The 27,795-nt window shown below is 44.7% G+C and overlaps 1 protein-coding gene across 1 annotated transcript in view; it reads left to right on the top strand.

Moving 5' to 3' along the window:
* LOC105814057 (chromosome unknown open reading frame, human C1orf228) overlaps nucleotides 1–27,795 on the top strand; it is a 31,136-nt gene that overhangs the window by 393 nt on the left and 2,948 nt on the right. Inside the window, exons 2-5 of the mRNA XM_012648937.1 lie at nucleotides 5,242–5,310; nucleotides 6,208–6,374; nucleotides 7,709–7,905; nucleotides 10,112–10,196. Of these exons, the coding sequence (XP_012504391.1) occupies nucleotides 5,242–5,310; nucleotides 6,208–6,374; nucleotides 7,709–7,905; nucleotides 10,112–10,196 (518 nt within the window). The remainder of the gene's footprint in view (nucleotides 1–5,241; nucleotides 5,311–6,207; nucleotides 6,375–7,708; nucleotides 7,906–10,111; nucleotides 10,197–27,795) is intronic.

Raw genomic sequence — 27,795 nt, 5'->3', positions numbered from 1 at the left:
TTCTCACCCCTAAGCTCTTTTGCTCCCATCAGAGTTGAAGCAGGTATTCCTTCCGTCCAGGGCTGATCCTCTCTTTGTACTACACTTGAATACCCTCCCATCTCCCTATGCTTTCTCTCCTATAGCTTTCACTGTTTCCTCTCATTGTCAGCTCTTTTAATCAGCATTTATATATGCCAAAATCTCTTCTACCTTAAAAAATAAAATTAAACCCCTATCTCAAACCTGTATTCCACCCAGCTTCTGCTCTTCATGGTGCTGCATTTTTTTTTTTTTTTTTAAAGAAGAGAGTCTCTCTCTATTGCCCAGGCTGGTCTTGAACTCCTGAGCTAAAGCAATCCTCCCACCTCGGCCTCCCAAAGTGCTACGATTACAAGCGTGAGCCACCGTGCCCAGCCTATGAAGCTTCTTGAAAAGGTTGTTGATGCTCCCTGTCTCCTCTCACTACAGTCTGACTTCTGTTCTTCCCACTCCACTGAGGCAGGTATTGCTAAGGTTACCAATGTTTTTCTAGTTGTAAAGCCCAGTGACCTCAGTCTTATATGTGACCTCTCAGTGGCATTTGGCACCCAACCTTTCCTACTTCTCAAAACACTCTTCCCTTGGTTTTTGTGATACCAGTTTTCTCCTTTCTGTCCGGTTTTCTCCTTTCTGTCTGTGCATTCCTTCTCTTCTTCAGCCATCCCTTAAATGTCGATGTTCCTTGGGATTCCATCCACTTCCCTCTCCTCTGCTCATTCTCAGATTCTCCCTGAGTGACTAATCATTGGCATCATGTCAACACCACTCCAGTTTGAGGACTCTCAAATGTGTATCCCTACCCAAATTTCTCTCTGTAGTCTGAGTTCCACACCTACATATCCAACTACTATCTCTACTCCTACGCCACAGGGTGAGTCTCACAAGTCTGGCTTAGTAAACTAGGGGAATGGGTGCCATTATGCAGGAAGAGAAGATAAGAAGAGGAGCAAGTTTGGTTTGGGACTTGTTGAATTTGAGGTTCCCGGGCTCAGGATCCCTGGAGGCAGATTAGGGCTGAAGACAGACTTGGTCACCATCAAGGTGATGGTTCAAGTCATAGGTGGATTTGAGGATATTCCTGCTCTGTGTGCCCATAGCACTCTATGGCTTCATCTCAGACCCTCTTATTGTATATTTTTCTCCTTGCCTGAGCCCTCCCCACTTCTCTAAACCCCCTCCTTGTTTGATTAACTCCTACTCTATTATTCAGGTCTCAATTTATACATCACTTTCTCAGGAAGCCCATTTCTGAGCCCCAGACTACCTTAGGTCCCCCTGTTATATCTACTCATAGCACTTCCTCTATCTTCATAGTCGTAACATTTCACTGTTATTACCTGCTTAATATCTCTCTTTCCCCCCATTGGATTGTAGGATCTATGAGGGCAAGAAATGCATCTGTTCTACTTATCTCTGTATTTCTAACACCTAGCACAACGCCTGGCACATGTTTGCTGAATAAAGGAATCAATGAACCTGAGAGTCTGCCTCTGGACAGAACTAAAGGTTTTTAAGTAAACACAGCTCTCTTTTTCTTACATTTAAGTCATTGATAAAATTATTATTCAGACTGAGGCCTGTAACACAGGCCATAGGAAAATACATGTCTAGGTTGAGGTTGAACCTTATGTTCTCAGATATTGTGATACATAAAGGAGGTTCAGAATGCAAATTACCAGCCTACTCCCCACCCCACCCCCAGGGTTCTGATTTAGTAGACTGAGGGTGGGGCCCTGGATTCTTTATTTCTAACAAGCACCCAGGTGACTTTGGTGTCAGTGATCCACAGGTCATGCTTGGGAAACACCGCTGCCTATAATCTGGCTCTTGTCCCTACAACTCTTGACACTAATTTGACCAAGCATATGAGCAGCCTCTTTGTTTTCCTTCCTTGTCTCCCTTGACAACATATTCCACTCAACCACAGGGTGAGGTGAATGAGGCAGAGGCAGACAGGTACAGGGTAAGATCCTGTCTTTATCTAAAATTTTGATATTTTATTCATCATGGATTTTTATATTAATTTGATTTTTTAAAATATTACATTGAAATATTATTTGATCACTGAGTTTTTTGGTGCCCCTTAAAATTCAGACCCAAAGCAAGTGCCTCCCTCACCACATCCTGGTGTCCCTGCCCTGCTTTTCCACTGTCCCTTCTGAAGCTGTCCTCGCTTCTACCTTCTTCCACTGCTGTTTCTCAGTCACTATTACAGGATCTTTCCTAGCGACCCCATAGTGTGAGTGTTTCCAAGGATGCTGTGTTCAGCTCATTTCTCTTCTTACTTGATCATTACACTTACTGCATTAGGCATTATCTCATTCTTCTCCATATCTCAAGTGCCAAACAGAGTGCCTAACATTTAGTGAGCACTCAGTTAGTGCTTACTGAATGACTGAATGAACCATGCATTTAATACACTGTCATAGATTTTTGTTTCTATGCGTAGAATTACACATAATTTCCTAACTTTTTGTGACCTTGTCATACAACAGAGAAAATAGACTGGCTAAAGTATTTTAAGCTGGGCGCGGTGGCTCATGTCTGTAATCCTAGCACTCTGGGAGGCGGGTGGATCTTTGGAGCTCAGAAGTTCGAGACCAGCCTGAGCAAGAGCGAGACCCCCGTCTCTACTAAAAAAATAGAAAGAAATTAGCTGTACAACTTAAAATATATATAGAAAAAATTAGCCAGGCGTGGTGGCACATGTCTGTAGTCCCAGCTACTGGGGAGGCTGAGGCAGAAGGATTGCTTGAGCCCAGGAGTTTGAGGTTGCTGTGAGCTAGGCTGATGCCTAGTTCTGCCTGCTACACTCTAGCCTGGGCAACAGAGTGAGGATCTGTCTCAAAAAAAAAGAAAAAAAAATAGACTGGCTAAAGTATTTTGAATTAGTGATCCCTTTTCTCCGCAGGCTTCCTGTTATGGTGAGTTCTGGAGCAAAAAAAATCAATTTTCTTTTGCAAAACTGACTACCACACCACAATCCCATATAAACTCTTTTTCAACCTTGAACTTCCAGAATAGATCAGTAAAACTAAGGATTTATATATTAATATTATAACGACAAAATTATTAGTCACCATTTATTGAGTCTTTTTGTATTCTAGGCACTGAACTATGTTCTGTACAAATATTATTTCATTTGAGCCTAACACCCAGCCTAATAGGTGAGTGGTATTATCCCATTTTATAGATAAGAAAGATGAGCCTTGAAAAGGTTGAGTAATTTACTAGTAAATGGCAGCGAGAAGGTTTGAACCTGGTGTATGTGGCCCCAAGCCTGTAGGCCATCCATTCAACGTCTCCTGCTCCACATGCAGTGCAGACCACAACTCCACCTGCAACACCACACGGGAGTTTATCTGCATTCGTAGCCCCAGCCCCTCCATTTGTTTACAGGCCAGAAGGCCTGACAGTAAGAGCTCAGACGCTGAGTCAGACTGCCTAGGTTCAAATCCTGGTTCCGTCAGTTCATTCTGGGACCTTAGACAGGTCATTAAACTGTCTGAAATTGTTACCTCATGTTACTCATGTGGTAAATGGAAATTCTAATAATACCTACGTCGTGAGGATTATATGAGACAATGCAAGGAAAGCAGTTAGCACAATGCCTGGCACACAACAAATGCTGGTACTTGTTAGCTACTACTGATATTGTGGCAACCTTCTGGAACTAACTGCTGATAATAATAGAGCAGGAATATAGTGGGTGATTATGAAAACAAGATTAGCCTGGGACGGAAGAAAAAGAAGGTGACAAAAGTTGGTCAGCTTGGCTGGGAACTGATGAAAAGGAGGAGAATGTACTGAGGCAGGAATGGAGTTGGGGGTCGCGGGAGCAGAGTAGGGACAACGTAGCAATAAAGACATAACCATGTGTGCTGAAGCCTGGCCCTGGCTATGGCGGCAACAGACAGGGAAGCCTGGCTCCAGAACAAACACTATTTTTGCAGTAAAGAGCCTTTCCTAATGAGCCAATCTGTCTCTACTTCTATTGGCATCCTGGGAACCAGGGTGCAGCAGAGATAATTTGCTTCACACCAGCCCCCCCAAACAAAGCACCATTACCTCCAACCCATTACATTAGCCTTGATCAGTCTTGGAAGCTCTCAGTCATCCTCCATGAGCTGCAATAATTTCAGCTAATTTCTTAAGTGTTCTAAGAGCCTGTGATGTGTTATGAGCCTAGTAATTGTTGACTGGTTCCTTTTCTGTTGTGGCTTGATTTCATACCTTGTATCCGAGCTGATGCGTGCTCTGGGTGCTTTATTACAATGAAGCTTTTTGCAAAGGCTCACATTAAAAAAATAACATTAAATAATGAGGTTGTTTTAAATCAGAGTTTAATTTTTCCACCATCTCCTGTTATTCTTATTAGGAAGCCAATTCTTCGTAAGGATAGTGACCTCCAGTGTAAAACTTTGAGCAAGTACAAAATTGAGAATTAACAACAAAGCTGATTCTTTTTAGAGAAGTCTACGAATGAGGCACAAAGTAATGAACTGTACTGAAACCAAGGGTGCAATTGGCACAGTTTAGGGAGGTTTAGGAAATTGACCCCTAGCTTTCCCCATGGACCTTTGAGTCATCAGAGCCTCCTTGCTCCTTAGGGAGCTTGTCAGAGCCAAGGTGGCTGAACTACCCCTGAGGAGCTTCCTGGAGAACAGTGAGCAATCCAGCACCCCGTTTCTCCCCACCGCACTGTGAATATTGCCACTTCCCTTCAGCTAGTGGTCCCTCTCAGAGTAAAGGGTACAATTCAGCTGCTTGGTCATCCTGGACCCTGGGTGGTACCAGGGATCAGACATAGGATCTGGCTTCTTTTGTGAAAAACCACCCTGAAGCTCGCTCTTTTTTTTTTTTTTTTTTTTTTGAGACAGAGTCTCACTCTTTTGTCCGGGCTAGAGTGAGTGCCATGGCATCAGCCTAGCTCACAGCAACCTCAAAATCCTGGGCTCAAGCAATCCTACTGCCTCAGCCTCCCGAGTAGCTGGGACTACAGGCATGTGCCACCATGCCCGGCTAATTTTTTCTATATAGTTTTAGTTGTCCAATTAATTTCTTCCTATTTTTAGTAGAGACGGGGTCTCGCTCTTGCTCAGGCTGGTTTCGAACTCTTGAGCTCAAACAATCCGCCCACCTCGGCCTCCCAGAGTGCTAGGATTACAGGCGTGAGCCACCGCGCCCGGCCTGAAGCTCACTCTTTAACTTGTCACACAGCTATATGACTGGCTCATGTTTAGAAAAGCTTCTAAGGTCCATTGGCATCTTCTTATCGGCTGTAAGCAGGTGAGTTCTGTTCTAGAGAGATTCTGAGGTCTCGGTGGCATCTCAGGCATTCCTACCACATGGGGTGATGTATCTAGTTATCAGGGGGTGCCCAGTAGCCCTCAGGATGGGCCCAGAAGTAGTGTCCGCCATGGTCCTGCTATAGTGGCTTCTCCATCCCATGTTCCCCATAGGTACTTTACTAGTCAGGACCCTCTCCATTGTGATTGCAGAAAACCAACTTATATGGGGCTCAGGAAAAGGAAATTTATTGGCTCACTTAACTGAAACAGGATGGAATACATATTTCAGGCCTGATTAGATCCAGGGGCTCAAACAATGTCATCAGTACTTAGTCTCTCTCTCTCTCTCTCTTCTCCTTCATTTTTCAGTTTGTCCTCCTCTGTGTTCATGACCTCTGTGTACTGCGGCCCTCAGGAGCTCCAGACACTCATCCTTATAGCTCAGCCACACCAGAAAGAGAATATATCTTTTCCATGGCTTCCCAAGAAAGCCCCAGTTTTCAGCCTCACTGGACCAATTTAGGTCACATGCCCAGCCCCAAACCAATGTCTACAGTCATAAGGATGACATACCCTGTCACCAAGTCAACTCACCCATGAGTTTTTCATGGCCCATGAGTAGCAGTGGGGTGACTCCCTGAGCAGCAATTAAGGAGCCATTAGAAGAAAGGGGAACAGACGTTGGAAAGCCAAAAACAAGAAATTTCCATTATATTTAATTCTAGTATTTCCTGCTGGAAGGAAGAATTTCCAATCCTTGTGTCACTTTACCTATGGACATTTCCTTGATAGGAGGGAAAAGTATGTGAAGTGAGGACCTTGGGATCTCTTAGAAAGCTCAGTGCCAAGGAACTTGGCAAATGTTTTATTTCTACTCTTCTATCCCTCTGGACAGTAATCGGTACCTTACAGAATTTCTTGAGGTTGGAGGTGTCCTAACGCTCTTGGAAATACTTGGGCTGGAGAAAATCGAGGAGAAGGACAAGAAAGAGTCCATCAAGCTGCTTCAGGTTGTTGCAAACGCTGGCAGGAAGTACAAGGAGCTCATCTGTGAGAGCTATGGTGGGTACTATGTACGACAAGGGTCTCCCTGGGGCCCTGGGTGAAAGGCCGGCAGCATCCACCACTGCTCTAGGAAAAAACCATCATAGAACTGGTTGTACAGGAAGCATTTTGTGCTCCTGTTTATGTAGCCACTAAAAGACCTAGATTTATGATTTCCCTGATTCATCATTTGCTCGAATTTCTCATTGGTGGTTTTAGACATACTTTTCCTGTTTAAATATATCCTCTTCCGTGCATCCATTCAACAAAGATTTACTGAGCTGTTGCCCCAAATCCTTTGTGAAATTGAGTTATGAATAACTCTAGAAATAAAATTGAAATGAAATTACTGAATACCTACTGTGCACTAGATATATGCTAAGGTGCTAGGGATACAAAGATGAATGAAATATAGTCCCTGCCCTCAAAGAGCTTACAGTCTGGTGAGGAAAGTATATAATCCGGTCATTTCAATGTAATCTATCAAGTGCTGTGATTAAGGCATGGAAGAGAGATGCCATCTCCCATGCCTCCCTTTTTCAAAGCATTTCCCTCCTGCACTTTCATCATAGTTCTCCTCTCTGTCTCCCCTATGGCCTCTCTGAGCCTCAGTGTCTTCATCCATAAAATGGGACTAATGCCTCCCTCTCAGTATGGTGTCAAGAATTAAATGAGTTAGTATTTGTGAAAACATTTTGTAAACTGTTGAACACTAAACAGCATTTATCATATAGCATTAAAAAATGGATGTTTTGGCTGGGCACGGTGGCTCACGCCTGTAATCCTAGCACTCTGGGAGGCCGAGGCGGGTGGATCGCTCGAGGTCAGGAGTTTGAGACCAGCCTGAGCAAGAGTGAGACCCCGTCTCTACTATAAATAGAAAGAAATTAGCCAAACAACTAAAAATAGAAAGAAGTTAGCCAGGCGTGGTGGCACGTGCCTGTAGTCCCAGCTACTCGGGAGGCTGAGGCAGAAGGATTGCTTGAGCCCAGAAGTTTGAGGTTGCTGTGAGCTAGGCTGATGCCACGGCACTCTAGCCCAGGTAACAGAGTGAGACTCTGTCTCAAAAAAAAAAAAAAAAAAAAAATGCCTGTTTTATTTGTACATTGGGGAGAGCCATTTTAAATTTTTAAAACACAGATTTTGACATGCCTATGCTGAAACAAAATCCTCCAGCCACATAGAAATAAGGTAAACAAGACAGTGAGAACATGAGAACCGAGCCTCAATTTTGCTTTGGCTGAACAGGTTTGGTTGAAGAGATCTTAATCCTATTTATATCATGTAATCTTGAGTGAGGATTGTTTTTATAAATCCCATCCAATTTAGCACTTCCTCTCTTCTTTGCTCAGGCATACGATCCATAGCAGAATTTTTGGCAAAGTCTAAATCAGAAGAGACCCAGGAGGAAGTGCAGGTTCTGTTGGATTCTTTGGTCCATGGTAATCCCAAGTACCAGAATCAAGTGTATAAAGGTCTAATAGCTTTGCTGCCCTGTGCGTCGCCCAAAGCTCAGCAGCTGGCCCTGCAGACTCTCAAGACTGCCCAGGTGAGCCGAGGCTGCATGCTCCTGTGGTTCTGATTCAAATGCAGCAATCTTACAATTACCTTCCGCAGTTGCTCTCCACACAGGCATGAGAAACGGAGCTCAGCCTCCCACCGCATGTCTGTTGTTCAATCAGTGTTACTTCCAGAAGGCCAAGGCAGGGCAAAGAGTTCATGTCTCCCAGCAGAGTGATTTGTCCTGTTTACTTACGGATCAGAAGGATGTTGGCAGACTTAAAAGTGGTTGAGACAAGCAACAAGGATGATGAAAGGACCATAGAAAAGATTAAAGGAGTGAATTTGATAGGGAAAGAATCACGGTGCATTTGTAGACAGCATGTAAGTGAAGAGGCCAGGTCTCCAGTGCTTTTGGAAAGCTCCTTTTTTGTTGTTGTTGTTGTTGGCTTGTGCCCTTCTCTCAGACAATGCCCTAGAATGTGAGTAAAATCACATTTGGGGCATGGTGATCATATGAAGACACTGTGCCTAGTAAGGAGGGGACAGAGGCTCAAAAAGTGTTCTTAAGATGAACCATCAAAAGCTCCCAGAACTGCTCCAGAGAATGGGCTAGAGGCAGGGAGAAAATTAAGAGATCAAAGAGATGATAAGGCCTGAGGGAGAAGGCATGAGACTTAGGGGAGTAAAAGAAACATACTAAAAGATGACACACAGGGTGAGTTGTGCATCACCAAGAGAGAACAGGAACAAAGAAGAGAAATCAGTTTGATTTGGGAGGAGTTAGGTTTTGACCCAATAAACTTGATGGGCCTTGGTGGTTCCCAAGTGCCTATCTGAGCAGCAGGCCAAGCTGGTTGCAGAAGATGTAACTGGGTCACTTGTTTAAAGAACACTGAATCCCAAGCCTGTAGAATCTGACACCAAGCCGTGGTGTCTCCCTCCTGTAGAATCTGAAAGCTCTCGGGTTGGCCCTCGGTAGTACTTTTCGTTTTTAAGCTCCCCAAGTGACTCTGATTCCTTGCTTGATTGAGGAATCACTGCTCAGGACAGCCAAGAGAGATGCCATTGGGCAGTAGAAAATAAAAGTGTGAAGCTCCAGAGAGAGGCCTGAAGAGATCAGTTTGGATTTCATGAGCAGAGAAGTGATAACTGAAATAGAAGAAAATAAGGTCACCGAGTAAGATATGCCGAGTCAGAAGAGAAGGAACCCCTCCAACACTGAAGAGGCGAGCTGAGGAAGGGCAAAACAGATCAGATTGTCATCACCGTTTCCACAGTTTCCATTAAAGTGCCTCCTGCATGCCAGCCGCTTATTTACAGTCTCTTTTAGTCTTCACTACAGCGATGGAGGCAGATATTATTATTCCTGTTTTAGAGATGATGGAACTGAGCCTCAGGGAGGTGTGTTAAATGACTTATCCAAGGCCACACACTAGGTAAAAGGTATTTACTAAGTGGGGATTTAAATCCAGCTCTCTCCAAAGTCCTTATTCTTTCCACAGACTCTGCCTCTTTGAAAAGGAGCAATAAAAGCGACAGAAAGCAAAATGGAAAAAAATGGGGCTGGGAAGATCAAGGGAAAAGAATTTCAATATGGAAGACTTGATCGGCTGGGTCAGAAACAACAAAGGGATGAAGTAAGAGTAGAATAGAAAGATGGTACCAGCAGGAAAAGTTTTGGTGCATTAGGAGACAGTCTTATGGCAGCAGCCTATGAGAGCATGAACGGGGGTTGAAGAAGTGGCTTCTCTTGGGAAGCTTGGATGTGGAGGGCAAAAAGAGCAATAGCAAAGGAGAGGACAGAGCTGAAGGACAGTTTTGTTAAATACAGATGAGCTTGAGGATGTTTAATGCTAAAGGAAAGACACCGATGCGGGAGGAAGAGGAGATTTTAGGGTCTTGGGTGAGTTCCACTCTCCCTGCCTGGGGTCCTTCCTCCCCCCATCCAAGGTAGCAGATCTCGTTCCTGCACCTCTAGCAGGAGGCCAGCTGGCCTCGACTAATGCCTCCTGAGCTACAGGGTTCAATGGCAGCCACAGCGGATCCTGTCAGATTCTTTGCTGCCCACCTCTGCCCCTCCCCCGCGTTGTGTGGGGCCGAGACCCAGTGACTCGCCACTGCCCTCCCTCCCTGTCCCCCATTCACCCAGACACCAAGCTGGGTGAGCTCTGCATTGGAGCTCTGCATTTCCTTTCTTCCGGGCGGACGAGATCTAAAGAATAACCACCTTGTCCTGTTGTCTGTCTTGTCAGTCGATCATCGGGACCACACACCCCAGCATCGTGGACTGCGTGCTGAAGGTGCTGGGCACGATGCACCTGGAAGTGCAGTATGAAGGTAGGGAGGCTGCTCCAGATGGCAGAGTGTGGCTGTGAGAGCTAGCGGATCAGCTCTCAGAAGCCTTCTCTTACTCACAAAGAACTGTAATTATTGTTGAGTGTTCGGGATGGCCCCAGCAGAACGTAAGGTGCTGGATCAGTAGCCATCAGTGAGCTCACGGTCACGTGAGCTTCGGATCAGCCCACAGTGCTTGAACAGGTATTAGAATCTGCCTGGATTCAGAGCTGGCTCTGGTTCCCCGTCTTACGTGGTGCTTCCCCTCCAAAGAGAAATCACCCTAAGGAACGTCCTTCTTCTAAGAAATGAAATTGGATAATAGTTGTATTAATAAGTTTTCATTTATTGAGTGCACCTATGTGCCAACCACTTTCCATACCTCATTTCATTTAATTCTCAAACTAAGCATGAGAGTACAAAGCCCGATACATATTAGGCATTCAAATGTTCAAATGAATGAATAGTGGAAAGAGGTATTTTTATGTTTTTCAAGATAAAACACTGAAGCACAGAGAGATTAAATATGCTTCCCAAGGTTACACAGCTAATTGGATCCAAACCAGTTGGACTTCTATGTCCGGGATATTAAGATGAACCCCAGGTCCAGGGAGCCTGGGAGGGACATAAGGAGCAGGAAAAGATCAGCAAAGGTCTGGAGGTTCACTTCCAGCTTAGATGATTTTGGAAGCAGTGTTTAAGCTGAACGTCAGTCATGTTATTCCTTCAGCAGCATTGTCAATGTTGTGTTTGTTTGACCCTTGCAGGGCCACGTGCATATGTGGGCCTTGTATGTTGAGAAGTAATGCCATGTTAGAATCTGTTACCAGCTGGAGCATAGTGTCCTTGCCAGGGAAGAGTTGCCAGTGAGGGGGTAGACTGGTAGAAGGACCTAAGTAAGGGTCAGAGCCAGAGGCAGAGAGGGTTGTCACTGGCACTGGAGCAAAAGAGACTAGATTAGGTGGCACTGAGACCTTCCTTTCCTCACCCCACGTCCATGCGGCAAATGTGGCCATTCCTACTCATCCATCACTTCTGAGCTTACGCACTTCTTCTCTAAGGCCTTCCTTGACCCTGCCTTCAACCCCTGCCCATATGTCGGCCTTCCTTCCTTTGAACCACCCTGCCCCACCTCCCCTCCAGGGCTTCCGTTCATTAGAGCCGTTGCCTCCAAAATGGCCTGTATCCTCAGCACAGCCCCTAGCACGTTTGTGGAATGGGTGAATGAGTGAGTGAATGCCGCACATACCTACTGCATTAGCAATTACTTGCCTGTGTGCCTGTCTCATCCGGACCTCTGAGCAACTCCAGGGCAGGGACTGGGTCTGATTCATCTTTTTCCCTCAGGAAACATAATGGGTGCTCAGTAGAAATTTGTCGAATAAATTTATGGAAAAAATAGCTTATGCTGATGAACTCCTCCAGAGTTGGGACTGGCCCCAGCTTCTTCCAACATTGGCCCAATTTAGAACCCCTCTGCTTTTATTCAGTAACAACTAACACTGTGGCAGAGGCAGCAGGAACATGATGCTTTGTCACTGCCTTTTTGGTTTGATGTATACTCATGTGATAACAGTGAAACTGTGCACATCAAAACAATTTCAGATATGCCAGACTCATAACAGGTGCTCGAGAAATGTCTGTTGAATGAATGAACCAGATACTTCAAAATAGTCTTCGGGTTGGGCATGGTGGCTCATACCTATAATCCTAGCACTTTGCAAGGCCGAGGTGGGAGGATCCCTTGAACCCAGGGGTTCGAGACCAGCCTGGGCAACATAGTGAGACTCCGTCTCTACAAAAACTAAAAAAATTAGCCGGGCATGGTGGTGGGTGCCTGTAATCCCAGCTACTCGGGAGGCTGAGGCAAGAGGATCGCTTGAGCCCAGGAGTTTCAGGTTGCAGTGAGCTATGATGATGCCACTGAACTCTAAAAAAAAAAAAAAGTCTTCATGTAACCCGGAATATAGAGAATTCGTATGTAATGACTGTCCACTAAGGGGAACTGTTTCCCATGATCAGGGTAGGCTTGAAGTTAAGCGAGAGAATAAGGCACACATTCAGCTTCCACTGAAACTCCTCCCACGTTAGAGGAGGAAAGTTCTGACAGGTCTGAAATGTGATCTTGACCATGGGTGACTGGAGAGGATCAGAGAATAATTTCTTGGAGTTTGAGTACACAGAATTGCAACACCAAGGTGGAGCCACCCTAGGATGATGGCAACAGGATAGAGAAGAAGCCTGTGACCCAGAGAAGTCTGGACCACAGTGATGAGAAGAGTGAGTGGGTGACATGGACTGACCTGAAAAGGGCAGGGTTTGTTTTCTAAAACAAGTATTTGTTGGATATCTGTGGTGTTCCAAGAACTATGCCTGATACTGGGGTTTTGTTTGTGTGTGTTTGTTTGTTTTGAGGAGAAGAATGAATGATTTGGACGAAGGGTCAGGGCAATGTCCACTCTACCTCCCGTGCTGCATGTGGGGGCTGGGGGGTGGGTGTTGACATCCTTTCCCCCAGGAAGGCTGCAGGGAAAGTGGAATTCCCAGGGAAGAGTCCAATGAGAATGGGAGGCGAGAGGCTTAGCGTGCCTGGTGATCATTTGCTTTGCAGGGGGTGGCAGTGATGGAGGAGCCACCCGCCAGCCTCACCTCCTTTTTCATCAAGATCCCCACATTCCCAACACCATATCTACCAATCTGCCTGACCCATTGGTCATGTTAGTCACATTCTTTGCTCTCCTTCCCATTACAACAGAGTGTCGCTGTTCCTCTCACAAGCCACCTCTTCTACTTATTGTCTGAAGCACATTCCCTCTAAGACTTCACTTCTGCAGTTACTGTCTCCCTTTTTCTCGCTGGTTCATCTCCATGACATGAAATATGGTCTGTATCTCCCATCTTAAAAAAGAGCCCATGCTTGGGAATCTATAGATTAAAAGAAATTTAAAAGACATGTTCCAAAAAAAGGTAAAATTATAGCATTTAGGGATGCACATCCCTCTTTGACCCCAAGTTCCCCTCCAGCTAATCATTTTTCCATTTTCTTCCTGCTTGATCTCTCAGCTGCTTTTGACCCAGTTGACCCCTCCCTCACTTTCTTCTATTAGCTTCTGTGATACCACTTTCTTCAAGTTTCCCTCCTGCCAGCTGATTTTGCCATAGTCGCCTTTGGTACTTTCTCCTATTTCTCTGAGACTGCTGTTGGTCAGCCTACCTCTCATCTCTTTACCTACACTTTCTCCCTAAGTGATTTTGTCTGGGGCCGTAGCTTTAAATACTCTCTCTCTCTCTCTCTCTCTCTCTCTCTCTATATATATATATATATATATATATAAATATATGTATACACACACACACATACACATACCAAATCTGTATATCTGTATCTCTGACCTTGATCTCTCCCTGAAATCTCCACATGGATGTCTAATAGATATCTCAAATTTATGGCCAAAGCAGAGCTCTTGATTTTCTTCCCAAAACCTGTTCTTCCTCCTGTTTTCCCTATCTCAACCACCAACCAAATTGCTCAAGTTAAAAATGTAGGTCTAATACCAGATTACCTTCTTTCTCTTGTCTCCCACCCCATCCCATGCTTACCAAGTCTTCTAGGCTCTGTCTCCACTTACCTTCCCTGTCCCCACTGTGATCCTAGTCTAATCCACTGTCCTGTCCCCTAATGTATCTTTCTGGTTTCATTCTGTCCCTCTGTAACACATTCTCCCACCTCAGCCAGAATGAGCATTTAAAAAATATGAATTAGACAGTATCACTCCTTAACTTCCCATTGTACCTGGGCTGAAATCCACATACCTGCCGTGGACCACAAAGCGTGGAAGGCTCTTCCCCCAGACCTTGGATTGATGAGAAAAGAAAAATAGCTCAGAACAGTCTGGGTTATGTGAGGTGTGCAAAACTTATCAGGCCCAGAGAGGCAGGAGTATGGGGTTTCAGTCATGCCCCACTCCGGCCCCCACTCCTCTATCCCTCCACCCATGCCTGGGGGCAATTGTTTAAAGTCATTTTGTTCCTGACTAGCTGCCTCGCCCATTATCTTCATGTTGCCGGAATTTGTGATACAGAGAACAATGTGTAGCCAATCAATCACTTATGTTATTTTATTTGTTTGTTTGTTTGTTTGTTTGTTTTAGAGACAAGGTCTCACTCTGTTGCCCAGGCTGGAGTGCAGTGGTGCCAATCATAACTCACTATTGCCTAAAACTCCTGGACTCAAGCAATCCTCCCTCCTCAGCCTCCTGAGTAGCAGGGAATACAGGCACACACCACCACACCCGATGAATTTAAAAAATTTTTTGTAGAGAGGGGTCTTGCTATGTTGCTCAGGCTAGTCTGGAACTCCGGGCCTCAAACGATCCTCCTACCTCGGCCTCATAAAGTGCTGGGATCACAGGCGTGAGCCACCATGTCTGCCTGCTCATGTTACTTTAATGTAAATTATTGGTAGACAACTCAGGACTGCCTCTTCTTTTCCTTTAGAAATCCACTTATAACTGCTGCTAATTGGACTGTATATTCAGGGCAACTTGAATCTGTGCTCCCAGGTTGCAATCCTCAAGTTTGGCCCAAATAACCTCTCTACTTATATTGATTTGCCTCAGCTTCTACCTTTTAGGTCAACAATGGACAATTTCTCAAACTTCACATGTAAGCTCAGATGTCCCCTCTGAGAGAGGCCTTCTGTGACTCCCCTATCTAAAGCTTCCCCATTCCCTCCCACCACCCACTGCAGTCCCTCTCCACCAGATCACATCGTGACACTTATCGCCTATGGAAATTACTTGTTTACTGTCTGCCAGAAAGTCAGCTCCAGAAGAGCTAAGATGACATCTTTTTTGTTTACCTTTATACACCAGTGTCTCGACACTACTGGCAAAAGGAGGTCCTTAAATAGTTGTTGAATAAATGAATGAATGAATTGTGTATACCCTGATGGGTACTGACAATCATCATATTGAGAATAGAATTTGAAATACCTAGTTTTTTCAGTCTAGATATCCAACCATAGTCCTAATGGCTAAGGGGAGGCTGTGTGTCTTAAGTGACCCTTTATTTCTTGAGTTCTTAAGACCAAGGAAGAGGATATGGAGAAGGAGGAGAAAGAGAAGGCTCTTGGAGGAAGGAAGGAGATGGTAAGGACTCTAGAGCCATAGGTGGTTCTTCCAGTTACCTATTGCTTGTAACAAACTGCCCCAAATTTAGTACCGTGAAACTACCACTATTTTATATGCTCACATATCCTTTAGTTGAGGAATTTGTACAGGACACCACGGAGAGGGATTATCTCTGATCCATATTATCTGGGGCAACAGCTGGGACTAGAGGCCAGTGAGGATCAGTAGAACTGACTTTTCCTTTTGCTTCAGGCTCTGGTGTGGCCCCATTTGGCACTCTTACTGACCCTGTCTGCACTTGACATTTTGAGATGTTGTTCATAATGTATTTTTTGCATTGATTTTGATTTTTTAAAGAGATTGCATCAAAATAGTATTTATTTTAATTTTTGAGTTTCTTGATCCCACCTCCCTTAAATTTTGCCCCTGAGGCACATGCCTCCCCCTAGTCCCAGCCTTGGGTAGCACAAGGGAGCTGGAATCATTTGGGGCCTTGGAGGTGGTATACCCAAGTCCAAGCTTATACCACTCACCTCAGGACAGCCAGCGAATCGAGAGACAAGGTGTTGGGGCAAGGAAAAGTGACTTTTATTCAGAGAGCCAGAAAACTGTGATGACAGCAAACTAATATCCTAAAGAATCATTTTAAGTTATTACGAACTTTAGGCCCCTTCTTATATTAAGGAGAGGGGGGAGGTTGCAAGAGGCAACCAAGGACTGCAGACCTCGGTGTCAGTGAGGGTCTGAGGAGGTTGTAAAACTTCTTTGCTTTTAGTTAACTTTGGATGAGTAGGTCAGGTCATGATGTTCCTGTAAATCTTTTACGTAGCATTGTTACCTGTGTGTATACTTTTCTTATCTCCCCAGGAGTCAGTTTTGGGAAAGGAACAGTTACCATCTTTCTTCTAGCCTAGGTACAGAGCTAAGCAGAAACTTTTAACCTAAAAGATATTACCGGAGGGCATCAGAAGCAAAATGGAGCTACATATGTTAAGCCTCCCTTCCACTGTTACAATGGGACTCAGCTGGGACTGTCAACTGCACTAAGCTCACATGGTCTCTCTGTGTAGCCTTGGCTTCATCATGCTTGGTGTCTGGGTTCCAAGAGGTGGCAGCCAAGGGCAAGCTTCTAATACACTCTAGACTAAAGCTGTATGGCCTTTTTTGACCTCACCACATAAAATCACACAACATCACCTCCTGCCCAGATTTCCCTTGAAATTTCCCTTGAGATTTCCCTTCTCGGTGAGAAGAGGGTCAAATAATTTTGTGGCCAAGTTTTAAAGTCACTACGGTGGGCTATGTGGGACCTTGGGGACATATGTGGTGATGCCTCTATGTCTGTCCAAGTGTGACAGGCTTCTCTCTCTTCCTTTTCCTCCCATTGCTCAATATTTTAAGGCAGTTTCCTGATACAGGTTTGTCTGCCAGAGCAAGGTTCATAAAATTATATCTCCTCCACACCGGTGCGGGTGCCCCTGCAGGAGGGGTGGGCAAAGGAGCCTTGCGTTCAATGCCGTGGGAATACCCCGCTGTCTGGTCCCCACTGCAGGAGATTCTGCTTGTCTATCCTTGTTGCATTCTTCACGTTAAAGTAAAAATAACCAGGGAAAGAGGACTGACTCCTGTGTCCAGTAATTTCTTAGGCTTTTTATCATAGAATTAAGATTTTAGAATCTCTTTTAATGATGAGCCCATTTGACCTAAGAGAGCCAAAATCAGAGTGAAGGGAGGACTTCTCCAAAGTGGTCCTGCCTGGAATTTATCTCCATCTATAATTGCTTTTAAGTGAAAAATGGCAGTTTCCTCGCAGAGAGGATTGCTGTTCCAGGAATTAGTGGTATCAGAACTAGCAGTCTACAGCCACGGAATTAGTTGTTCATTGGTCTCCCTCCCTAAAGAAGAGAAATTTCAAAGCCATAGAAAGTTTTTTGGAAGAAGAAATTAATGAATTCTGTTGGGAATTTGAAATGTGTGTGTATATAAATATATTAGTATCTTTTACAAATAAATTATTATCTAAGAACATAAAAATTACTATGTATGACTTAATTAGAAGCAGACCAATTCACTGTAAATTAATTTGCCAAATGCTTGCTTGCCAAAAATCAATTGGCCAAATGACAATTTGCTGAGTGGCCAATTCACCAAATTACTAATTTACTGAAAGCATGTTTCCTTCAAATATGTGTAAAGTTATAGCAGTTCATATTAGTTGTATTAGTCAGGCCTAAGAGAGCTGGGAGAAGCTGGAACTTCAGAGTTCTTGGGGACTTCAGACTCTCCTCTGCCTCAGTACCCCCTTTCTGCCTTTTCTTGGCCCCTTCACCTCCCTTTCCCTGCCCCACCGTGTCCCCATGCCCTCTTCTCAAGGAAAACAGTCTAGACCATGCAGTATGGCAAGCTCCAGCAGGTTCCCTCTCCAGGTCCCCTCCGCCCACCTCTGTTCCCTGCCACCGCACTACAGAGAGCTTGTGCCCAGACAAATGAAGATTCCTTAAAATGCTATGAAGACAAAATGAAAGCTAGTATATTCAAACTTTGCATAAATCTGCAAAAGCTGTTAAAATCAGGCCATCTATATCAGTTACCTTGCTGTATAACAGGTTACCTCAAAACTTAGTAGTTAGAAACAGTAAACATTTATCATCTCACACAATTGTTGTGGGTCTGGGATCTGAGAACAGCTTCACTGAGTGGTTCTAGCTCAGGGTCTCTCCTGAGGTTACAATCAAGATGTCAGCTGGGAGTGCAGTCACCTGAAGGCTTGACTGGGGCTGGAGGAGCCAGTTCCACTGTGGCTCACTCACGTACCTGGCAAGTTAGTGCTGGTTCTTGGCAGAAGATCTCAGTTCTTCACCGCGAGAACCTCTCCATAGGGCTGCTTGAGTGACCGCACAACATGGCAGCTAGCTTCTCCCAGAGCGAGTAATCCACAAAGAGAGAACAAGGAGGAAGCCCCAGTATCTTTTATAATCTAATGTCAGAAGTTGTACACTGTCACTCTGCTTTATTCTATTAATTAGAAGCCAATCGCTAAGTCCAGCCCACAGAAGAGGGGAGTTAGGCTCCACCTCTTGAAAAGAACCATACTAAAAACTTCGTGGATGCATTTTAAAACCGCCATACCATCTGATAAAAATTGTTGAAAAGTTAACAAATATGTATAAGAAACAAGTTTATGATAAGATAGAACTGTTTATGAATTTGGAAAATGGTCATTTGGTGGGTAAAATTTTTGTCTAATTGACCTGGAACCTGGAATTAACTTGACTTGCTAATAAAATGATGTTTCATATTGCAAAGCTGAAAGTACGGCTTATCAGCCCTGACGTACAACATCAAGGTTAATGGCTGAGCAAATTACTGGACTAACGTAGTAGAATCCTTTAGAGACATTAGTGCAGGGAAACAGTAACCCTAAGTGACCAAATAGGACAGACATGGACAAGTCTATGTGTGACACATATTCCCCCACCCTCTCAAGACTTAGAGAGACTGGCAGTGAGTAAGAACCACATTGTTAATTTTCTTAGGTTCTTAGGTTTCTTAGGTTGTGTAAAGTTACTTAGGTTGCTAATTCTAAGAAATATGATTTACTTAGAAATTAATCATAGATTTGGTTTACTTCTTTCTTTTTCATAAAAGTATGTTTTTGTTGTTTTTTTTTCAGAGACTAGGGCTCGCTCTGTTGCCCAGGCTGGAGTGCAGTAGTGTGATCATAGCTCACTGCAGCCTCAAACTCCTGGACTCTGCCTCAGCCTCCCAAGTAACTGGGACTACAGGCATTCGCCACAGTGCCGGGCCCATAAAAGTACTTTTAAAATTGAGATTCACATAACATAAAATTAACCATTTTAAAATGAACAATTCAGTGGCATTAGTATACAATCACAATGTTGACAAAAAACACCTAAGGACAGAAAACATCACTAATATTACGGTGAACCATATTTTTAAAATTGTTTTCTTAGCTTCATGCCCTGCACAGGGTTAAGCAAAACTCCAAGCTCTCATTTTTAAAGCTACGACTTTTGCCTCACAGAACTTTGTGCCTTTGCTTTGCTCTTCTCAGCTGACCTAGCTCCACCCTTCCCTGCTGTATAAGATGCCACCTGTCTTGTGTTACTTCATTGAACAACTGTCACAAGACTCTGACACTAAAGGAGACTTTCACATAAACATCTGCTGGCTATTTTTAAAAGATGCATTACTTCCCCAAAACTATATGAACACTTCAACTGTGACACTTTATTCAGCATTTATAAAACTTTATAATATAGTCTTCCAGGGGGGTTAAGTAGAAAATCCTGGGGAAAAACTTATTTCTAATTTTCCTGGCCCTCAAAACATCTGTGTCCTGCCCTTGCCTGATACTGCCTCCCCTTTGGGGACAGTGTTGGTTGACTCAGGACTCAGGAATTATTCAGAGCACCAGCTCTGGGTGCTGGTTGGACTGGGTGAAACTTGCCTGGAAGAGCAGATACCAGTGGAAGACACACCATAGTATTTCTTTTCTTTCTTAGAAAAGGCAAAATCATAATAATTCTTGATCCAGAAATACATATACCACCATAGCATATAACATTTTTTTTTTTTTTTTGAGACAGAGTCTCACTCTTTTTGCCTGGGCTAGAGTGCCGTGGCATCAGCCTAGCTCACCGCAACCCCAAACTCCTGGGCTCAAGCGATCCTCCTGCCTCAGCCTCCCGAGTAGCTGGGACTACAGGCATGCGCCACCACGCCCGGCTAATTTTTTCTATATATTTTTAGTTGTCCAGCCAATTTCTTTCTACTTTTAGTAGAGACGGGGTCTCGCTCTTGCTCAGGCTGGTCTCGAACTCCTGAGCTCAAACGAGCCTCCCGCCTCGGCCTCCCAGAGTGCTAGGATTACGGGCGTGAGCCACCGCACCCGGCCCCAGCATATAACATTAATTACTTTGTTGCTTGGTTTAAAAAAAAAAATAGTGCATAAAATATATTTTTACTGTTCATATTTCAACATTGGGCTTTCAACAGGATGTGGTAAAAGAGATATTGGGATGTACAGGAATCAGAAACAGGATGTAATTGGTCAGGAAGATGCGTGACACTGGTCTCTACCTTACAACGGTGCAACATACCCAACATGCCCTGCTGGAAAGGAAAAAAACCGCTGCGTGGAAGCGCACTTCTCACATTTGGCCAGTAGGTGGCAGTCTTGTCTGGAGTACAGAGAAGGAATCAGGACAAGGCCCTTGGAGCAAGCAAACAAAGCTCATCAGTGCTGTGAGCGAGTGCCTTAGAAATGGTTGCGTGGAATAGGCACAGTTCCCAGGTGTGATGCCATTTCTGAGGCTCCCTCTGCCAAAGGAATACTAAGCCTGCTGCTACAGCTCTGTCTCCTGTTCACTGTGATTCTCTGGGCAAGTCATTCGTTCTCAGTTTCTTCACCTATTCAATGAGGTGATCAGATAGGTGATCATCAAGGTTTCTTATGATGCAGACAGGCTGTAGATTCTGTAGTTCCTCTTTGGATTGGAGGAATGAATCTTTCCTCTTGCACCACCGAAGTTTCCCTGGAGTGTGAGTGGCAAGCACTTTGCATCTGTTTTGTTTACCACTGTTTCATCAGCACCAATGCCGTACCTAGCACATGTTCGATCACTATCTGTCAAATGAATGAGCATGGGCCCTGCAGAGCTGCTCCCCAACTTCATCAGGCCTGAACTCTCAAACGTTCAAGCCGTCCTGATCACACCCTCCTTGAATACCCTCATCCTTCTTTTTGTACATTCCTATTCTTCCGCCAGTCCTTTCAGTGCTGATTTTGCAGCAGCATTCAATCCCAGGTCCTCTTCTACTTCTTTGCTGTCTGTGGTACCTCATCCACTCCCACGGCTTTAATTGCCACCTATAATGATAGAAACAATAGTAGCTAACCTTTATAAAGTGTTTACTCTATGTCAGGTACTGCTCTTGCTCTTAACTCATTTAATCCTCACAAGCTGATAAGGTGGGCACTATTATTAACCCCATATTGTGGGTGGAGGACAGAGTGGTTGAGTGACCTCTCTACAGTTCAGACCACTCTCCTGAGCTCCAGACTCATGTTTTCATTTGCCTCCTGAACATCTCCTGTTGGATGTCACCAATGGACTCCTGATATTCCACCTCCAAAGCTTTCCTTCTCCAAGGTCCCAATCTCAATGAAAAGTACCCAGCCACCCAGGCTGGAAATGTGGGTAATCATCATCTCTTCCTGCTTCCCACCTTGTACCAACCTCTAACAAAACCAGTTAATTCTAACTCGTCAATATTCAAATCTGTTCTCTCTTCTCCATTCATTCTCCACTGCTGTACTTCAGGTCTTTGTATTTCTCACCTGCACTGCCCTCTAAACCGGCCTCCATTGCTCCCGTGCACTACCCACACACAGTCTGTTTTCCTAGTCCACCAGCGGAGTGGAGGCAGCAGAGCTGAAGACTATAGGCTTTAGAATCAGACAGTCATTCTTATTAGCTGTTTGATCTTGGCCAAGCTACTCAACCTTTTGAGTCTCAGTTTTCTCTGCAATGAAAGATGAGAAAACGCCTGCCATATACGGTTGTTGGCTCATGCAAAGCCCTTCAGAAGCTGGGGCTGGCCTACTTCTACAGGCTTAGCTCTGACCCATGACCCAACACCCTATGTCCCAGCTAGACCTCCCTTGCTTGCCAGGCCACAAATGTGACGTGGCACTATCCAACATGGCACTTGCCACATTCTATATTTCAGCCCCTCCCTTTTCCCTATAGCTTTGCCAACTCAAGTGTCTGTCACCTTCTCCAAGGAAGCCTTCTCCTGATTCTCCATCCCCCACTCCCTCAACTCCATCACCCAGCCTGGCTTCCTCTGTGCTCCCATGGCCCTTGTAACACTATATCTTAAATGCCAGTTTCCTAATTGGCGTCCCCCCCATTAGACTGTGATGTCCCTAAGGTCAGCGATTTATCTTAGTCCTCTTCAGAGCCCTGGCACAGAGAAGATGCCCAGTAAGTTTTTCGTTGGATAAATGAATGAATCAATGAATAAATAAATAACTGCTTAAATTTAAGACAGTTGGGTGTTAATAGCACCACAAACTTTAGGCAAAGCTGCACAAAATTGTAGTCTCCAGTTGCCCCTTGCTTTCTGAATGACTCTGCTGTGCTCACTAGCACATCTGAAGAGTTGTAACTGGCTGGGTTCTTGTGGAGACATTTGGGCAGGGACTAGCACTTTTGCTTTGGGTATAAACAGTGACAGCTGTGAGTTTTAAAACCCAATCAAAAATGATTCAGTGAATAAATCTTCATTTTTCCAAGGAGTTACAAGTGTTGCAGATACATAATTAATGAAAGAGCAAGCATTTAGTGTAAAGTGAATAGGCAGAACTGGATATTCTTCTCTTGGTTTACTTGGTCCTATGCAGGCAGAAAATGCTATTCGTGGTCAGGGAAATTTCATAAAAATATCTTTACCCATTCATTTCTACCCTGAATGTCCACCAAGTCATTTCTTGCTGCAGGACAAGGTCTCTAAGGCCCAGGATGTCCTGGCACAAAGGTGCTGCCAGCTTGTGCCTGGGAAGAGCCCAGCTACTAATGAGGAATGTGCTACAGCTGACAAAGCCAAGTGTCATCGGATACAAGGAGGAGCTAGACCACTTGGATCTGAAAAATGAGCTGTACGAATTCAAGAAGAGGGAAGAAGGGTTTTTGTAACCAAACAATAGCCGAGCAAGCGAGAAAAACTTGGGGATTTCATGCATCGGCCAGTGCAGGCAGCCAGAAATATCTGAGGCTGCAATTTTATGCAGATGAGAATATTTTGCGGAAGCCAGAGGGGATTGGGGTGCTCTGCACCTTCCCAGGGCTGGCCTCTTTCCCTCTGCAATGTTACCAGATCTGTGATTCCAAATTAGAACTACATCTAGGCAACCAGAGGCTGTGAGTGGTGGGCCGCCGGGATTGCAAGGGCTACTCTGGAAGACCTGGACAAAAGGGGCAGACCACAAGCAGTGGCTGGATGGTCATAGGGAGTGTTTCTGAATGAAGCAACTGTTTCTGAATCAGGAAGGTCCAAAGAGGAAAGGGTCTACTGCAAAGTCTGTCCCCGACAAGCACTGGAAGGGCTAACACAGGGTGTCCTTGAAGATCTTCACCTAGGGGTAAATCTTTGATTCTGTAACTGGGAAAATCAGGATGAGACAAAACTGGCTTTGTGTGGGGCTTCAGGACCGGGCCCTGTGGTGTGCCTCATGGCTCTGGAGCCTGGGGGTGGGTGGGAGGCACCCAGGATCTGGCACAAGGGCCATTTGGGGGAGGTAGGCTGGTTCTCTATTGGTAGCCTTTCTGTGCCTTTCCTTCGATTGACTCACCAGTCCAAGCTGGTTCTCTCCTTCCTGCTAAAGGGCACTCTGAGGCCTGGTGTGAAGTCTGCTCCCCCACCCTGTGACAGTGTTTGCAACACATGATGTTCAGCAACAAGAGGAGAGTTGAGGGTGCAGTGTGCAAAACACAGGATGGGCTGCCAACTCTCTCCCCAGCCTCTGCCTTCCAGACCACTGCTCTGTGGGTAATTGTCAATGACAGTTTTCTGACAAGATTATAAATCACCAGCACATGTTCACTTTTAGGCAGCCTATGTTCATTTGAAGTTAAGCAAGTAAATTTTCCAAGACCTGAAAGCAGTCTCTTGTAGAGACCTGTTCTGTGTGCTCTGAGGATTCATGCAGTCCCCTTCACTGGCCACTTCACCAGGTGACCTGTGTCTCCCACTGTGAGGATGGGCGCCACCCTTCATTTTCCATCATGTCTGGCTCGTATGAAGTGAGCATCCACAGAGTGTTGCTCAGTTCTGGGCTGGCCAAGAAGTATGAGATCCTGGCTTCAAAGAGCTCTCTCAAAGTTGGCCATGGGGGATCAGGCCAGGACTGCAGCGGTCCTGGCTTTCCAGCCTGTGGAAGAGTCAGAACTGGGAATGGTTCTGTAGCTCAATGTGGATGAGGAACACAGTGGCCAGAGCCGAGCCTCCTCTGGAGTCATCTACCACCAGCCTGGCAGTTTCCGAGCATGGTCCTAGACTGCCATGACCAAAGTGGCCTTTAACCTGCAGGAACGCAGGATCCAGTCAGTTCTTTTCAACAACGTTTATGGAGCATGCATCGTGTGCCTGGAATGGTTTGAGGCTCAGGGTAAACAGAGATGTCAGATATGTTCACTGGAGTTCATACACTAGTGCAGAAACGGACTGTTACTAGATGGGACTAGTGTTCTACGGCAAGAGAACAGCGCTGTGGGGTCAGACACACAGAACATCTGCTCCTGAGTAGAGAGTGGAGGCAGGGGGAGAAGGGGCCAGAGAGCTTCCTGAAAGTTGATTTCTGAACTGAGTCTAGAAGAATGAATAGCAACAGCCAGGTGAAGAAGACTTCCTGACAATGGTAGGCTCAGCAATTTGGACCAGTCTTCCTCCTGGAACTAGTAAAATATCTAGAAGAAAAAAATTGTAATCTCCTTAATAGCATTGGAGAGCAGTACAGTGAGGAATTACCAGACCCAAATCTAGGGAATGATGAGAACCCAGAAAGAAAAGCCTAACACTCAAAGAAACTAAGAAGCATCAAAAGGCAAAGGAGAGGCCAGGTGTGGTGGCTCACGCCTGTAATCCTAGCACTCTGGGAGGCCAAGGCAGGAGGATTGCTTGGGCTGAGGAGTTGGAGACCAGCCTAAGCAAGAGCAAGACCCCATCTCTACTAAAAATAGAAAAAATTAGCTGGGCATAGTGGCACACACCTGTAGTCCCAGCTACTTGGGAGGCTAAGGCAGGAGGATCGCTTGAGCCCTGGAGCCTGAGGTTGCAGTGAGCTATGATGATGCCACTGCACTCTAGCCTGGATGACAGAGTGAGACCCTGTCTCCAAAAAAAAGGCAAAGGAGAGAGAAGGCACCCAGAGCCTGCCCTACGTGTGATGTCTGAAACTCTAGCATAAATACTTTAAGCTGGGATCCCAGAAGACAGTGCCCTCAAAGTGAGGGTGAGCCAGAAATAAGCCAGCCCTATGGATTACACAACCACCTGGGTGGTCCAGGAAACCTCAAGTCTTGAATGTGGACAAAGGTCATCTAGAATTGTTAGTGCCCCAAGTGCCTGATAGACACAAATGAAAATTATCTCTGGAAGAAAGTATCTTCATGCTAGCTCTCAAGTTTTTCCTCCAATTAATTTTTCAAATACAAGACCAACCTAAAGTATAAGATAACCATGCACACAAGGAAGTCACTATAAACTGGAACTCATACACTAGAAACAGACTCACAAAAACTTCAGCTGAATTATTAGATACAGACTATTAAAAACTAAGTTTAAAACAAAAGACAATCTTGTGAATATCTTTAGGGAACAGGAAGCTGTAAAAAGTGGCATAATAGATTTGAGAAACAACCAAAGAGAATTTCTCAAACTTAAAAATGCAGTAGCTAAAAGTAATTACTGAGGGGCAGAATCTTTCATTGATCAAGGTTTTTGTTTTTTTATTTTTTTTTTTTTTTTTTTTTAGAGACAAGGTCTTGCTCTCTTGCTCTGTTGCCCAGGCTAATGGGCAGTTTTAACAGCAGAAAAGACACAGGTGAACAGAAAATTAGTAATATGGAAGAGAGGACAGAAGAAACTATTCAGAATTTATCATAAACTGTCAACATGATTACAAATAGAATAGAGGTTAGAGAATAGAGTAAGAATGTCTAATAGACACTAAGAGAAGAAAAAAAAGAATGAGACAGTGATATCATCAAAGAGACAACTGAGATTGGGTGCAGTGGCTCACGCCTGTAATCCCAACGCTTTGGGAGACCAAGGCAGAAGGAGGATCACTTGAAGTCTTGAAGTCAGGAGTTCAAGACCAGCCTAAACAAGAGCAAGCCCCACCTCTACTAAAAATAGAAAAAATAAGCCAGCTAGGCATGGTGGAGCTATAGTCCAAGCTACTCAGAGGATAAGGCAGAAAGATGGTTCAAGCCCAGGAGTTTGAGATTACTGTGGGGTAGGCTGACACCACTGCACTCTATCCTGGAAAACATCTCAAAAAGAAGCGAAAAATAAAATCTCACTGATCATACTTGCCGGTTTTTACTCATGCTTGCATCCCACCCAATCAGCCAAAAGTTTGCTTTTTGTAAAACATATACTTAGCCTTGCTTAAGTAAGACCTCAAAAAATTTGGTTATGAACTCATAACTGTTTCTTTCCACAGAAATCTTTAATAAAAAGTGAAAGATTTTTTTATTTTGAAGAGAAACTGGAGTATGTTTGTGGTTGGTGTGCCTGGCTTTGCACATATTGGCTGGTCCCCCAACACTTGTGGTGCCTGTGGACCTACCAACAAAAGCTTTTCTTGCACTGTAGAGAATTGTCCCAAACATGATCTTACTGGGTAAAAATCTCCGGATGAGGAAATAAAAGGTTAATTGTCATTATTCAAACAGATAATCCTGGTAATAGTTCTGGTGTCTGCATTGCATTCTGGGATGCAAATGAGCTAAGCAGAGGACCAAGAATTTTCCCTAAATCCTGTCTCCCCTGGGAGTAAATAGAGAGAAATAGACACTTGATTCCTGAGCTGGGGAGAGCACATGTCCCATCTTCCATGTAGCAAGCACGTGTTCAGAGTAGCATTTACCCTAGTATACCACTGCCTTACCACCTCCTCCTGCCCCTTCTAGCTCTGCCTCCATATGGCTCCTTTCTCTTCTTTACAAATATACATAGCCCTCCCCCATCTTCCCAGGTGCTCCCACAGCCCCTCTTCTGACTTCTTTCATAGCGTTTGTCACAATATTGTTGCTGCCCAACCAGGTCATTTGCCTGCTGCCCAGGAGGAAGCCAATATGCTGAGTCAGCAGGGTTTACCGCAGAGAAAGAGAAAGAGTTTATTCTGCATAGTGCTAGGTGGGGAGACAGGAGAAATTTCTTACATCTGCCTCCCCAAGAATTTGGGAGACAGGGTTTTTAAAGACAGTTTGGTGTAGGTAATTGAATCAGTTAATTGGCTGGGTTTGGAGTAGAACCATAGGATTGTAGAAATTGTCTTCTTTCCTGACCAGGTTCTTGGGTGAGAGGGGTCACAAGACTAGTTGAGTCAGTTCCTCAGTATGGGCCACTGGTCTGGGTGGGTCAGGCTTTCCACTGGAATGCAAGACCTGGAAGATATCTCAGAAACTATCCCTAGGTTTCAAAAAGGTGATATTATCTATGGAGAAAGCTAAAAATCTTTTTGACCACCAGCTATGTGGCTTCAGAGTGGCAATTAGAGAAGTAAATAGGGGGACAGTGGCTAATTTTTTTTTTTTTTTTTTTTTGAGACAGAGTCTCACTCTTTTGTCCGGGCTAGAGTGCCGTGGCGTCAGCCTGGCTCACAGCAACCTCAAACTCCTGGGCTCAAGCAATCCTCCTGCCTCAGCCTCCCGAGT

Source organism: Propithecus coquereli, unplaced genomic scaffold (genome assembly GCF_000956105.1).
Source record: "Propithecus coquereli isolate 6110/MARCELLA unplaced genomic scaffold, Pcoq_1.0 Scaffold299, whole genome shotgun sequence".
Classification (NCBI taxonomy): Eukaryota; Metazoa; Chordata; class Mammalia; order Primates; family Indriidae; genus Propithecus; species Propithecus coquereli.
The sequence above is the reverse complement of the archived record's forward strand: the minus strand, read 5'-3'. Positions and strand labels throughout refer to the sequence as shown.